Source organism: Mandrillus leucophaeus, unplaced genomic scaffold, assembly GCF_000951045.1.
Source record: "Mandrillus leucophaeus isolate KB7577 unplaced genomic scaffold, Mleu.le_1.0 Scaffold349, whole genome shotgun sequence".
NCBI classification, from domain to species: Eukaryota; Metazoa; Chordata; class Mammalia; order Primates; family Cercopithecidae; genus Mandrillus; species Mandrillus leucophaeus.
The window spans coordinates 1,018,093-1,033,418 of record NW_012103687.1 but is presented as its reverse complement, the minus strand read 5'-3'; the positions used below and the strand labels follow the sequence as shown (position 1 = coordinate 1,033,418).

At 55.9% G+C, this 15,326-nt stretch overlaps 2 protein-coding genes across 3 annotated transcripts in view; one reads left to right on the top strand and one right to left on the bottom strand.

Moving 5' to 3' along the window:
* Window positions 1-10,899, top strand: part of GNAZ (guanine nucleotide binding protein (G protein), alpha z polypeptide) — a 29,670-nt gene extending 18,771 nt beyond the window's left edge. For both annotated transcript variants that reach the window (XM_011989177.1, XM_011989178.1), the window contains one exon: window positions 8,974-10,899. In XM_011989177.1, coding sequence (XP_011844567.1) covers window positions 8,974-9,318 — 345 coding nt within the window. In that variant the 3' untranslated portion in view covers window positions 9,319-10,899. The remainder of the gene's footprint in view (window positions 1-8,973) is intronic.
* Window positions 1-15,326, bottom strand: part of RSPH14 (radial spoke head 14 homolog (Chlamydomonas)) — a 91,091-nt gene that overhangs the window by 54,533 nt on the left and 21,232 nt on the right. The window lies entirely within an intron of this gene.

The window sequence follows — 15,326 nt, the reverse complement described above, 5'->3', positions numbered from 1 at the left end:
TTGGCCAGTACTTTGTGAAGGGTGACAGCATGAAGCTCATCTCCATATGAAACCTCTGCCTCAGCCCCTCAGTCAGGGCGCTGCCCTCAGAGCCTGGTACTCGGTGGCCCTGGTCAGGCCTGGCGGCTCAGCTGCAGGCTAGGTGGCCGCAGGGCTGGCCTGTGCATGGTGAATGGAGCGCATTCATGTCCACAGCTTTGCTCCCGGCCCCACAGCTCTGCTCCCAGCATAAAAGCTGAATTCACGGTTCGGATGAACACTCCCGGCTTTTCTACAGTGGGCTGACTTGAGTTTTTCAGCCTGTGGCAGAACTGAGGACTTGTTCTACAGATGAGGAAACTGAGGCCCAGGGTGGGACAGACCGTTCCCAGCCCCACCCTTCCCAGCAATGCGGCTGCATCTCCATGCCTCTGCCCCTCCTGCAATGCCTTTCCTTCCCCTCAGCCCCCAGAGGCCCAGTCGAAGTGTCCTGCTCCTGTATCACCCCTCGCCCCCTGCATTCCTGTGGTGTGTCACCTGTCAGGGTCACAGCTGGCCAGCACTGTCTGCAGCAGTGCCAGCTGCATACAGTCACTTGTGCCTGGGTGTGGGGACTAAGCTGTCCGTGCATATCCCACATCAGCCCTCAGCCTCCTCACGAGGGAAGTATGCTTACATATTCTGTATGTGTGTGTGGTTATTTTTTTGGAGGGAGGAGAGGTTCAGAACAGCTGGCAGCAGGCAGAGCAGGGGCTTGGACCTGCATTGGTCACTCCACAGCTGCCACACCAGCTCCAGCATTTCCTCCTGCCTGTTCCCACCCACCTTGTTGAGAGCAAGGCTGTCTGCTTGCCTCCATCCCTCACACAAGAGCACCTGGAGAGCCTCTGCCCAGGGAGGTGAGGAAGGGGAGAGGGTGATGGGGACTGCCATGAAGGCATCTCAGAAGCTGGCAGGGCTGGGGGTTCCAGGTCATCTGTGTCTCAGGGATCATGCTGGTTCCAGGAGGAGCTGAAACTGTAATGTCACCTGCATTTTATGTGAGGTTTGAGTTGGGCCAGCTGGCCTTGCTCTGTGCTGTGGCCACAGCAAACTGCATGGGGTCCTGTGGCGTAAGGGACCTGGTGGAGAGTGAGTGGACAGGGAGACCAGATGGGTCAGTACAGAGCCTTCCCCAGCCATGTGGCCATGTCACACTGCCACCACCTACCTATTCCCCAACACAGCACAGTCTGGGGGCCCTCACCTGGCTGAGGTATGTGGCGAGGCTCTGAGCTGATGGTGTATGTTCAGCCTGAGTAGGTGTTTGCATGTGGCTGCCCCCAAACCAGTGTGATTTGGGGCTGTGTGGATCCAGAGTAGGGAGGTGATGGTCCCACCATCTTTGGGGTGTGTGCAAGGGTCGGGATTTGGGAAGGGGTTGGACTAGACCAGTGTCCCTGAAGACTGCCTACCTGCTGGGAGCTGACATGGGAATCTAGGAGTGCGTCTGGCCTCCTGGAGGGGGTCTCGGGTTGCCCAGAGAGGAGCAAGGAGGAGGCCCAGAACATACCCCTTCCTAGAATAGGAAGGTGGGGTGACCCTGCAGGGTGGCCTCCCGCACCTCGGTGACCTCTAAGGCAGAAGGTACATGAAGCAGGCATGAGGCCCTGAGCACTGCTGGCCACCCCCGAAAATGGAGGGGCCCCACCTGAGGTTGGGGGCCAGGGCTTATGTTTCAGCCATTTTGACTGGGTCTTTTTCAGTTTCTTTTCTAAACCTCAGTGTACTTGAAGCGCAGTATGTGATTGCTCACTTCAGGAAATTCTGTTCAAGTTTTCACAGCAGAGTTATTCATTCCTTCGTCTATGCAGGGGGAGGGTGGTGGTCATCATCACCCTGATCCCCTGCCCCCTGGGCCCGGTGTGAAGATGACAAGTCAGTGCGGTTGGCTGAGGGCCTGGGCCAGGCCAAGCACACCTGGAAGGTGCCGCACATGTGCCAGATGGGGCCCCAAGGCCTCTGGGATCCCACAGCAAATAAGAAAAACAGTCAGACATGTGCCCGCCTCTGTCGTGTGCTCACCATGTGCCCGGGACCACGTCTGTGTGTGCGTTTGCCTGGGTAAGCCTTGCTTTGTGGAGCTGCCATGACCCCTGTCTCCTCACTGAGGGGCACAGGGCGACAGGCTGCCAGGTGAGGGGTTCAGTGAGTTGTGGGAACCAGGAGTAACTTGGAGGTGCAGAGGGATAAAGACCACCTGGGTCATGAAGGGCTGGCCTGTCCGGCTGAGGGGTCCAGAAGCACAGTGAGGGTACGACATGGCTACGGGTCTGTGGCAGGGCACCTGAGGACATTTGGAGTGCAGGAGGAGAAGCGCTTCAGAGCAGGCCAGTGTCCCTCCCACCTGGCCCAGTCCCTGGTCCCCAGGTGGTCACTGAGCTACCACATGCAGGGCCTTGGTCTTAGCAGGACACCTGTGGTGGCAGGGACAGGAAGGACGCCCCACTCTGGGCTCCTCAGGGAGCTGCAACCACAGCACAGGGTGGGCTGCGGTACTCAGGACTGTGGATGTCTGCCAAGGCAGGGTGTAATGGATGAGAGGTCAGAACGTGTGAGGCCCTGGATGAGCCTCTCACCTCCCCACCCCCAGCCCAGACGCTTGTCCCACACAGCTGCCTGGGATGTCATTAGCTGGAAAGCCAATGAGTGCCTGATGGGGAAGGGGTGGGGTGTGGGGAGGTGTTTAGGCTCTACAAAGGGATGCTAGCTCCAAAAACAGGCCCCCAGCCCAAAGGCCTCTTAAAATGCAAATATGCCGCACCTGGGAGGGAGACAGGGCCCTGGCTGAGACGAGGAAGCCTGGAGGATGCCTCTGTTCCCTCCCACCGCAGGCCCATGAGCTTTCAGACCAGCAGGAGGCTGATGCTGGAATATGCGCGCACCTGCTGGGGGGCCTGTGCGCCTCAGCTCCAAAGTGCAGGAGCCAGACTCCAGTATGCATGTCAGGTCCTGTCCAGCTGGGATGCAGGAAGCCAAAGGCAGCCCTCCCATGACCCAGCACCGAGGGCCAGACCTGTTAGCCAGGAACGTTGGTAACTGGAAGAGCTCAGCCTGGTACTTGGGGCTGTTCTGTGCCCCACAAACAGAGGGATCGACTGCAAGGAGACTGGCCTGATGGGGAATGAGAGAGGGGCCGGGCCAGAGGTGCCGACATGGTATGTTTTAAGTAAGGTCCAGGTGGCTGCGGGTGGGATGGAAATGCATCCAGCATTCATCGCGTCGGCCATTGCATCGCCAGGCTAAGAGGCCACAGGAGCCCCCCAAAGAGCCAGGCTGACCTGGGCCCTGTGGCCCGCAAAGAAGTGTTGCTGACTGAACCCCCATCTGCAAAGTCAAGACCTCTCCTGCTCTGTCCCACTGAGCTGGCCCTGCATTTGGGTAGCCTTCCCTCAGCTGCCTCATGCTGGGACAGAGGGAGGCGGGTCTTCCAATGAGACCTCGCAGGTGAGAGGACGTCCCAGTGCCAAGGCGAAGCACAGTGGGTGTGGCATGGAGAGGGCCCACTGGGGTGCCAGTGGTATCCACAGGGCAAGGCCCAGCAGCTCTGGGTTCTTCCTGTGTCAGCACCTTTGTACCTTCTCACAACAGTCCCAGCATTGTACAGATGAGGAAACTGAGGTCCAGAGAAAAGAAATGACTTGTCCAAGGTGCAGCACGCACTGGCAGTGAGTAAACTCCAGACCCCATGTTCATGGCCAGGGTCACCTGCCCCTTTGTGTCACCAGGAGAATTTTGGTGGAGAATCAAGAGTGAGGGACCTCGCCCTCCCAATTAACCAGGCGCAGGCTCCTTTCCACTCCCTACCTTGCCCTGGCCACTGGCCTGGGAATGTACTTCCAGGTGCTGGACCTGGTCTGGCCAGCAGCCTGGCAGCCATGTTCAGGGTAAATACCCCAGACCGGCAGGCCAGCAAGCTGGAAGCCCCTTAGGGATGGCCTGTCAGGTCCCCTGCTGTGGTGAGAAAACCACCACCTGGGGCAGAGTCCCTTCCACAATGGTAAGTCTATTTGGACCTGTCTGAGGAGGAGCTCTCTTCTCACAAATGGCCAGGAAATGACTTCCACACCACCCCAGGGACTGCATCCAGCTGCCTGGAGGCTGGCACGCCTTGTTACAAATCACCTCACCATTCCCCGATGCCAAGCAGTGAGATTCCCACTGTTGCACAAGCTTCTCATGGGAACGGTCTGCTCCGTGTTATTCATGTAAATAAATGTGCAGACAAACCCCAGCCTCCTAGAAGGTGCCATCTTGCTGGTAAGCAGGCCCTGGAGAGAGCGGGATGGGCACTGGAGCCCTGGGCTGGCATCACAGCAGTGAATGGTGGGAGTGTTTCCACCTCCCTCCCCCATCTCCCCCCACGGCTGCCTTGGCAGCCACAGAAGTGAAGGTAAGGAGGACTTCTTGCCAGAAGAGGACGCTGTGGCAGTTGGAAAATGCCAGGCTCTCAGCTGCAGCTGCACCCTGGCGAGTCAGCCCCTGTTGAGGCCTTGGGCCCCATGTGTGAAGTGGGGACCCCTCCCCCTGGCCATGGGGTCATAGTTGGCAGAGGCAGCTCCTCTGAATCCAGGGTTTGTCAGGCTGATGGGGGAAGTCACTGCAGGACAAGGGGGTGATGCACTATGGTGGGGCAGGGTCACGTGACTCCAAAGCTGCATCCAGCTTTGCCCCAGTGGCCCAGGAGCCACAGGTGGGCTGTACCAGGACAATGTGGAGGCCAAAACCCCACACAGGCCAGGAGCGGCTAGGAAGGAGAACGGAGCCACATCCATCCAGGGCAGGAGGATCCAGGGGAGCCCACAAAGGCCAGATGGGTGCAGGAGGCACAGCCAGTCATGTTTTACAGGGTGAGCAGAGCACGGACAGGTCAGAGGGCTGCGAGGCCAGGCCCTGGAGGCCAGCAGAAGGCATGCTGGGGCTTCATCCCTCCTATATGCGTGTTCGAGTCACAGTTTCCAGAGCTACAGCCTCAAACAGACAGCTCTGTTTTCAGTGATTGTGATTTGAGTGTCAGGATGCCGCTTTGCCTACCTGTCTGCACTCTAGGCTGCAAAAGTGCAGGCACCGTTGTGACACAGGCGCCCAAGGTCACCAGGCAAGCACCAGGGGCCAGGCTGGGCACTAGGTCAGAGGACAAGACTGGGCTCCTGGCCTTGCACCACATTTCCCCACTGCCTGCTCTGCAGTTGATCTTTCATACCCAAATATGAGGCTCTTCTCTGGGTTTGGCTTCCTCTCATCAACTTCAGTGGGTCAGAGTCCTGACTTTGTAACCGTCTGTGGTTCTTCAGCCTACCCCTGTGTCTTGTCCCCCATCTCTTAAGAGCTGCAGGCCTTTGGTCTAGGGACCAACGCAGGATGCAGCTCCTGCCTCACTTGCTGGTCCATCAGCACCACACTGCTAGCACCACACTGTCCCATGCTGGGCCTTCTGACCTCTATAGCCTTCCTGTTCTATAAAGATTCCAGGATGGGCACCCACCCACCTCCTAGTAGGGTGGAGCCCATGTGCAGCGAAGGCTCAGCCTGCGTCAGGGACGCTGGGATGGAGTGAGGCGGCAAGCTCAGGTGCTTCCCACGCTCTGAAGCTTCCTGTCTGAGCCCGGAAGTGAGGCATGTGGTTGGTGCCTCCTGCAGGCTTTCCTGACTCCTGCCAGACAGGGCCCAGTCAAGAAACGAGACGAGGGAACCAAGCGACTACACAGAAATTTTGTTATTATTTGAGGTCCATCATCTCCTGGGTGCCCACTAAATATTAGTCAGTATGGTTCCCATGGTTTGTCTCAAGGAACAGAAGAAACCAGGAAGCCTGAGCCTGAAATGCCTGCAAAGCAAGGGGAGCCCTGGGCATGAGCAGGGGCCTGAGCTGAGGGAAGGGCCCACACTCAGGAGATGTGTGTCTGTCCTGATGAGGCTGTCGCAGTGGCGGAATCCTCATGAGAGTGTACTGTGAGGCACCGTGCCCACCTCCAGCTGCCTTGTGAGATAAGTACCTGAGTTTCCATGACCTCTAAGCCAGGAACGGGAGGCTCAAAGAGGTGTCCAGGGTCCCCAAGGTCCACTGAGAGGCATCAGTAGGGAAGCAGTTTAGACAGCATGGAAGGGGCTCCTGGTGCACTGGGACAGCTTGACTCACTCCAGGACTCATGGGGGCCACAGTCAGGAGTGTTTCATGGTGTTGGGCAAGAAGAGTGGCTGGGTTGGCCTTGGAGAGAGGGGGTCCACGGGGTCTATCGCCCGCCCCCCACTGCTGCCAGCTGAGTTCTCATACACAGGTGCCCTGCAGAGGACCAGTCTGGTTTAGATCTGAGGCTTCAGATGGCCAGTACACGTGCACTGTTTCCACGTCAGTGAGGTGGCCCTCCTGCTCCTCCTCTTCCCTAAATTCCACTGCCTGCCCAGGAGGTGCTGGGCTAAGCTGGGTATTAAAACCATCTCAACTGTCATCCCCAAGTGACCCATCAGGGCTCACAGAGGCAGACCCAGGCCTAGCCCCAACTCTGTGCTTGTCCACTCACCCTTGAACTCCCCGCCAAGGTCCATACCCTGCTGATGGCCAGATCATATCCTTCCCAACCCTGGAGGAAGTCCCCTACCCCAAAAGGACCCTGCCATCTCTGCCTGGCTGTATTCCTGCAGCCCCAGGACTCCCACCTCAAGCTCCATCACCTGGCATGAGAGCTGATGTGGACTCAGGGCGTGCTCAGCAAGTGTTTGCTCAGTAAATTAATAAGAAGTGCTAATGGTCATATCTGTTATTTAACTGATGCAAAATTTGGGGTCAGAAGCATAGCCCCCAATTACAGCATCATTTCTATGAGAAATGACAGCCCTGTTACCACAGTCCCCTATGATGTGGCTTCCAGGAATCCATTAGAGCTAATTACTCCCTCAGCAGAATGTGACATTCCTAGACCACCACTTATCTCACATTTGGGAACGTGCAGGCAGGTTCACTGCGGAGGTGCTGGCTCCTCTGCGCTGCTGGGGATGAGATCTTGTGTGTTGCTTGTCTCTGCAGAAAGGCCAGCACCCCCCATCCCCTGACCTGAGGCTGCTCACTCTTCAGTACTCCTGTTATCCCTAAGCTCATTCTAAAGAAAGAGCAAGATTGGTTTGAAAAAACAGTGTTCCAGGTGGAGTGCAGGGTTCCAGGGTAATGACAGGTACCTCTGGGTATCCTTCCTGTCTCTGCACAGATGCTGCCAGAGCTGTTCCTCAGAGAACCCAGGGGCCCTGGAGAGCAGAGTTTCTGTGCAGCATCCTCCTGGGCACCCCTGCCCTCAGGCAGCCTCCTTTGGGTCCAGCCTGCAGGAGCAGCAAGCCCGAGCACCTGGTTGTGGGGCTTGGAGCACATATCCTGCCTCTCTCAGCCTCAGTTTCTTCATATATAAAACAGGAGTGGGAACATGTGAGAAAAGGCTGGCAGCTCGCGTCCAGCTGTGGTTACCAGCGTCATTGTCACTGCAGTCATTGGTGATGCTGTTGCTTTGTGCCTGAGTCATCACCACCAGCTGCAGTTACCACTTGCATGACCATGGTCACTGGTGATGTAGTCTAGTCAGAGAAGCTCCTTTTTTTTTTTTTTTTTTTTTTTTTTGGAGTCTTGCTGTGTCACCCAGGCTGGAGTACAGTGGCGCAATCTCAGCTCACTGCAACCTCCACCTCCCGGGTTCAAGTGATTCTCCTGCCTCAGCCTGCCAAGGAGCTGGGACTACAGGTGCCTGCCACCACGCCCAGCTTTTTTTTTTTTTTTTTTTTTTTTTTTTTTTTTTTGTATTTTTAGTAGAGATGGGGTTTCACTATGTTGGCCAGGCTGATCTTGAACTCCTGACTTCATGATCCACCCGCTTCGGCTTCCCAAAGTGCTGGGATTACAGGTGTGAGCCACGGCGCCCAGCCAGAAAAGTTCTTAAATCCAAAGCGTCAGATCTAAGCCAGACTGGTTCCAGATGTTGGATGCTTTGCTCATTGAGTTTATCTTAGAAGCAGGGGTAGCTTTTGCCAGCAGCAATTCCAGGTAGTTACTCCTTCTAGAAGTTAGAATGTATTCATTTTGCAGGGAAGTGGTGAACTGGGGAGTCAGACAAGAGCATCATGCTTCTTAAAATCCCAGACCCCTGACTGTAACACATGGAAGTTTCTCAGAAGAGAATTTAGGAGCCGCCAGGCACCACGCTCCATTGTGGTCGCTGCCACGTCCTGGGCCACCACACTCCTGCGCGTATTGAGAGCTCTGTCCAGGATGCCAGGGTCTTGCCTGGGCAGAGAGGCAGTGCCAGATGCCCCACAGCAGCTGGTGGGAGTGCCCGCAGCTGGAGGGTAGGGGAGGAGCCTGGCCCCTGGCTGGTGTTTACTTCCCAGCTCTCAAGAACTGGAGACTTTGGTTATGGACGTGAAGGCTGCTCCCTCACAGACTTCCTAGTGTCCGATGGTACCACACGGAAAGATCAGAGTTTTGAAGGACTGGGCCACAACCCAGATAGGGCACAAGGCTGCCAACGCCTGCATTAAGGGAGCTGTGACGTGATGGGGGCTCCTGTAGAAGATGGCCTGCCTTGTGCAGGTGTGGGGCAGCCTGTGGATGGGCAGTGGGAAGACTGGGGGGTCCTCGGACCTGGAAGTGCCCAGGGGTTTAGCAAGCTGTGCTTGGCACACCTGTAGCCCCAAAGCTATATGTTGAGGTCACTGGCACCCAGAGGAGAGACCCAAAAGGGGCAAGAGAACATCTTCCAAGCACTTGCCACAGGCAAGGAGGGTGGTGCCGGCTATTTCAGTGGGAGATGGGTGAAGACATTTAACCTGAGCCTCCCCAGCAGAAGGAGGTGCCATTGCAGGGACCAGCCTTGGGCTGGAGACCCTGGCAAGGGCTTCCTCTGCCAGGGTTGTGGGCCTAAGGTCTGTTTCTGCCTGCTGCGGGCCTGATTAATGCCAGTAATTTCCTTTCCCCAGAGTCGGATGGCAGAGAGCTTGCGCCTCTTTGATTCTATCTGCAACAACAACTGGTTCATCAACACCTCACTCATCCTCTTCCTGAATAAGAAGGACCTGCTGGCAGAGAAGATCCGCCGCATCCCGCTCACCATCTGCTTCCCCGAGTACAAGGGCCAGAACACGTACGAGGAGGCCGCCGTCTACATCCAGCGGCAGTTTGAAGACCTGAACCGCAACAAGGAGACCAAGGAGATCTACTCCCACTTCACCTGCGCCACCGACACCAGTAACATCCAGTTTGTCTTTGACGCGGTGACAGACGTCATCATACAGAACAATCTCAAGTACATTGGCCTTTGCTGAGGAGCCAGGCCTGGGCCCGCCTGCCTATGGTGAAACCTATGGGGTGTCATGCCCCAACGCGTGCTAGAGAGGCCCAACCCAGGGGCAAAAAACAGGGGGCCTAAAGAATGTCCCCCGCCCCTTGGCCTCTGCCTCCTTGGCCCCACATTTCTGCAAACATAAATATATATGGATAGATTGCTAGGTAGATAGACACATACACATGCACACACACACATCTGGAGATGGCAAAATCCTCTAAAATGTCGAGGTCTCTTGAAGACTTGAGAAGCTGTCACAAGGTCACTACGAGCCCATCCTGCCCCTTCACTTTGCCTTCCTGAGTTGGCCCCACTCCACTTGGGGGTCTGCATTGGATTGTTGGGGATAGGCAGCAGGGCTGAGGCCAGGTAGGCCAGCTGCGCCCCTGTCACCTGGAGGAGGGCCAGCTCACTGCCCAAGCTCTGGCCTAGGGACCTTGCCGCTGACCAAGAGGGAGGACCAATGCAGGGTCTGTGCACCTTCCCTGCTGGCCTGCACACAGCTGCTCAGCACCACTTTCATTCTGGACCGGGGACCTTAGGAGCCAGGTGACAGCACTAACCAGACCTCTAGCCACTCACAGCTCTTTTTAAACAGCTTCAAAATATGCAGCAAAAACCAACACAACAAAACGAGTGGCACGATTTATTTCAAACTAGGCCAGCTGGGATTCCAGCTTTTCTTCTACTAGTCTAATGTTTTATAAATCAAAACTAGTTTTCCTTCTCTGACATTCTTTTTTTTTTTTTTTTTTTTTTTGGCCAAATCTCGTGGTGTTTCGCAGAAAAAAATTTCAAATGCGGTTGAGTATTCTTTTTTAAATGCAGATTTTCAAAACATATTTTTTTTTCAGGTGGTCTTTTTTGTGTCTGGCTTGCTGAGTGTAAAAGTTGTTATCTGGACGATTCTGTCTCTCTGCTCCAAAGAAATTTTGGAGTGAGCGGCAGTCCTGCGCCAGCCTCGCGGGACACGTGTTGTACATAAGCCTCTGCAGTGTCCTCTTGTTAATGGTGCAGTTTTCTGCTTTGTTTTTATTTAAGAAAATAAACGCGACGTATTTAAAGAAGGTTCTTTCACCTGGGAGCAAATGAACAATAGCTAAGTGTCTTGGTATTTAAAGAGTAAATTATTTGTGGCTTTGCTGAGTGAAGGAAGGGGAGAAAGAGGTGGCACTCCTGGTCCCGGCATGCCCTGCGCCTGAGACTGGCTGGGAATGCTCTGACCCCTGTGAAGGCACAGCCAGCGTTGTGGCCTGAGGGAGGCCCTGCTGGGACCCTGATCTGGGCCTTCCTGTCCCAGGGCCTGTGGGCAACCATGTGGAAAGGACCTTCGCCAAGGGCCGTGTGTAAATACAAACTGCGCCATGGAGAGGAGAGGCACCACCGGAACCCTTGCTGGGTCTCCCTCCCTCTCTCCGTGCAGTAGCTGTGTGTCTGAGGTCAGTGCACAGAATCACAGCCAAGGACGTGAAGAGATGTACGGGGGAAAGAGAAGCCGGTGATTGGATGAAAGTCAAAGGTTGTCTACTTTAAGAAAATAAAATACCCTGAATGGAGCCCAGCATTGTCCTGGTGTGCTATGTGTGTGACTGACCTGTGGCTGGACTTGGTGCCATCTGGGAGGGCAGCCGGGGACACCTCCATTCTGAGGTCCCATATTCCAAACCCCACCCCTATACCTCCATACATTTAGGTAGAGTCATTTTGCAATGAACATCAAGAATAAACATCACAAGAGGAAAGAAACCGCAAAGAGGGGAAACCTGCCAGGTCCATGCAGTCCTGGTGTGGAGGTTTGTGGTTGATGATGACTCCTGCCCCTCCCGCTGCCCCCAAGACCCCACCCACCACTGACCCAGGCTATGCCATACCCTAGACCCCTCCCACCATGTGGACACCTTGGCCAAGGTCAGAGTCATCCTGCAGAATGCAAGAGGTGCCCTGAGGGCCTGGAGGGTGCTTGTGCCCCCAGTAGTGTAGGGCAAACCTTGTAGGGTTGTGGGGAGGAGGGGTCCTGAGCATGCAGTGCTTGCTGACTGGCTTGTGTGGTTAGAGGTATCTAGATATAGTGGAAAAGTGCTGATCAGAAGTCAACGGAATGCATTCACCAAGGGTCTGCTGCTAACCAGACACGGAGTCGAGCTCCTTACTAATGATTTTATGTAACACCCCACCTCGGCAGGTTGCCAGAGGTGCCCATTTTACAGACGAGGAAAGGTGCCTGAGGCCAGGGAGCAGTCAAGCCAGGATTCACCAGGCCAGGGAGCTGTCCTGCTCCCCCTGGAGCTGATCTTTCCTGCTGCCGGGGTCCTCGCCTGGATCGGCACCCGCACAGGACAGAAACCTACAGGGAGCAGCACAGAACCACCCTGCAGCCTCCTCAAAGCAGGACCTCAAGCAAAGTGGGGGGTCGGCAGGCACACACACACATGCACGCACACAAGCACATACACACGTACGCAGATACACACGCAGCCTTGGCACTGTCACCGCCCCATCCCCACTCCTAAGCCCACGCAGGGACTCCCTTCACACCTTCCTACGTCACCAAACAGCCAGAACCCAAAGGGGCTTTTGTTTCTGAAGAAATAACGTGTGACTTAAAATCATTGAGACTTATTTTGTGCTTTTAATGCCAACTGTGAAAAGAGCAGTAATTTCGCTGTGAGCATCTTTAATCTAAAAATACATGGCTAAAGGGAGAAAGGGATTGAGCCTCGCTTCCTAATGTGTGCAAAGATCAGAGGAGGCCTTCCCTGGAGCGTGGTTTCTCCTGGTTCCCAGAACCTCGTCAGGAGTCTCCAGTTGCCCCGTAGGCTGCAGAGAAACCTCAGGCGCGGTGGGCCTCTCTGGCTCTGTCCTCCCCTGCAGTTCACCTGCACTGGTTCTCCTCCTGAACCTGCCTTGTTCCGCTCTTGCTCCCAACGATCCCTTTGCCTGACATGTCCTTCCCCATCCTCTCAGCTCAAAGTCACCTGGGCGGCTTCTTGGAAGTCTCCTCCTTCCCCACATTCCATCTGCCAGGGCTCCAGGGTCGAGTGGGAAGGGGTGTTGGAAACTCCATTGAGCAGCTCAAGGCCGGCACCTCTGATCCACCTCATTCCTTCAAACAATGCCCCACAGAGACGGCACATGCTGAGCTGGGAGGGTCCAGGAGTCTTAGCCCAGGGGAGGTAAGCACGAGGAGGCACCAAGGGAGCTGGTGAGAGGAGGCTACAGCAGGTGGCAGGGTGCCTGAAGGGGAGGCTCTGGGGACGGCTGGACCAGCCCTGCCCTCTGCAGGTGACTAACTCCGCCTTGTCCTACTTCATGCAGCCCCAGACTCCTTTCCCAGGACCCACCATCATGTGGCTTCCTGTGGGATATTGCCATCCTCACCTATAGCCCATGTGGTCACCTGGTTTGCAATGGGTCAACAACAGTGGTCACGATAATCCCAGCTCTCCTCCGTGACGGCTCACTGCGGGGGCACACTCATGGGAGGCCAAGATGCTTGATTCCATTCTACAGAAGTGGAAGCAGAGACCCTGAAAGGCGATGACTTATCAGCATCACACAATGTGTGACAAGTGACCCCCCCAGGCCAGGACCTGAGGGGCTTTACTCTGTCCACATTCCCCAGATCCCCACAGCGGCCACAGGCCCTGGCACCCTACTTCCAACTTCAGCGATCCAGAACAAATGGGTCCATCTGGCTCAGGGACAGTGCCAGGAAGGGCTGCACTGCACCATGAAGACTTGGGGCAACACTGAGGCTAGACTTTGCCATGGACACTCACCTCACCCAGATGAGCCCGACGAGAGGGGGAGGCCTGGCAGTCCGGGAACCAAGAGGCCAGAGTGTCCCTATCGGTGACCATCATTCCTGCTAAGTCTAGGAATCGGGTACAACTACCCACCAAAGACTGTCAGGCCGAGGATGTGCCTGGGGTCCTGGTGCACCCTGCCCTGAGGGCAGGCAAGACAGAAAAGGGCCTGCTCCTCTAGGGCAGCTGGCCTCCACCCCTCACCCTGTGGCATCAAGGGCAGGAGGAGGAGGGGGCTGCTCTGGGCCCATCAAAGGATGCTCTGTGTCCACGGGTGGCTGCTGAGGAGGGACGGTGCAGTGGTGGCCCGCCCAAGGCCACTAGCCTGGGATGAGGCGCACCGCTCACTGCAGCACGAGCACCTACTTTGCTTCTCCAGCAGCCCACATACTGGGGTTCAGATGAGATTTGGGTGCATTCTGGGTGATATGGCTGTAGACCCCAGATTTCTCCCTAGCCTAGATGCTATGACTCCAGGGATGTCCCCTGCACTCCCAAATGACTTGGATTAAACTGCATCCAGACATTTCCCCCGCGGCACCCTCCCACTCCCAAGCCGAGTTCTGCTCCTTTCCGAGGTCAAGGAGCCAATTTCCACAGGCAGGGCCCAGGTGCATCCTTGCTGCCTCCCTCCTCCTCCCAGGCTGGTGCTCTCCCCTGGGCTGGGAGGGTCATCTGTCTCCACCCCCAGGCTGCACACATGTGGAGTCAGGGTCAAACAGGCCCCATCATGCTGCTGCTAAAGCTGGGCTGGGGTCTCAGAGCCTGGCACAAGGAGAGGGTGACTGGAGGCAGGGCCAAAACAGACTCACAGGTGTGCCCATTCAGAACCGGTGGGATGGTAGAGGGATACTTCCGGGGGCCCTGAGCTGTTCAACTGCACCCCAAATCTGGTTAGAGAAGAATTGTCAATTTCAGCCACTGAACTCTCTCTCCCACAAAATGAAACCTGTTTTCTCATGGGGTTAGACAGGCTACGGAGCAGAAGCAGACCCTGTGCGTCACTCAGGGCCCAGCTGGCAGGGAGCCTGGGCTGGCAGCCTGTGTGTGGCATCTGCCTCTACAATCCTAGTTTCTCCTCTCCTGACACGGCACCACCACGGGGCATGAGAAGCCAGCCTGGAAGGAACTTAGAGAAATGCGGAGCCACCGCTACCTGTGGCTGAGCATGGCACCGTGGACCCAGGGCCCCTGCAGGGCCAGGGCCCACCTGGGACGATCCTCAGTCCTGGGGTGCCCCCTCCTGGTTACTCTGGGAAATCATGCAAGTCAGACCTGGCCAGAGCAAAGACTCTGAAACCATTCTCCCACAGACACCCATGACTCAGGGGAAGAGACGGAGGCACAGTGGCCAGAACAGAGCAGAGGCCCAACACATACTGTCAAATGAATGAATGAATGAGCAAGCAGATAAGTAGTGAACCGTAGCAAGAAGACAACCAACAAGTGATCCTTTAAGGTATGACATAAAACCTACTAAACAACCAATATTTCTTGAGCGCTACCCATATGCCAGGTGCCCTGCCAGGTGCAGAGGGTGCCATGGTGAAAACGGCCTTCCAGTGTGGCCACTGATAGGAAACCATACCAATGGGCACCAGCATCCGCTGGGAGCCAGCTAAGCCCTGCTCAGAGACTGTCCCAGCTTAGCCACACAGATGACACCCACGCTCTCATAGGTGATGCTACTGCCCAAGGCCACATGCTGGTAAGAATAGAGCCACTGAAATAGATGCCCTCGCCATCCCCCAGGTCCCCACCCGGAGGCCCATGAAGGGGCATAGTCACACTGGCTAATCCAGAGGCCACAGCATTCAGTGTACCCCAGAACGGATCTCCTGGGCACCCGCTATATTGCCCCCTTCCCTTCCTCCCTCTGCTCATTGTCCAACTGTCCCCTGCATAGCCAGTGTCCCAGGCTTCCCTTCTGGGCCCTTCACAGATCACGAGCAGCACCCAGCAAACCCTGTGATGAAGGGCCGAGGTTCCCCACCCTGACCCCCAGTGAGGTTTTTGTTTGTGAGCTTGTCAGTACCACAGCTCCCTACCCTTTTTTTTTCTTTTTTTTTTTTTTTGAGACAAGAGTTTCGCTCTGTTTCCCAGGCTCGAGTGAGGTGGCATGATCTCGACTCACTGCAAGCTCCGCCTCCCAGGTTCACTCCATTTTCCCGCCTCAGCCTCC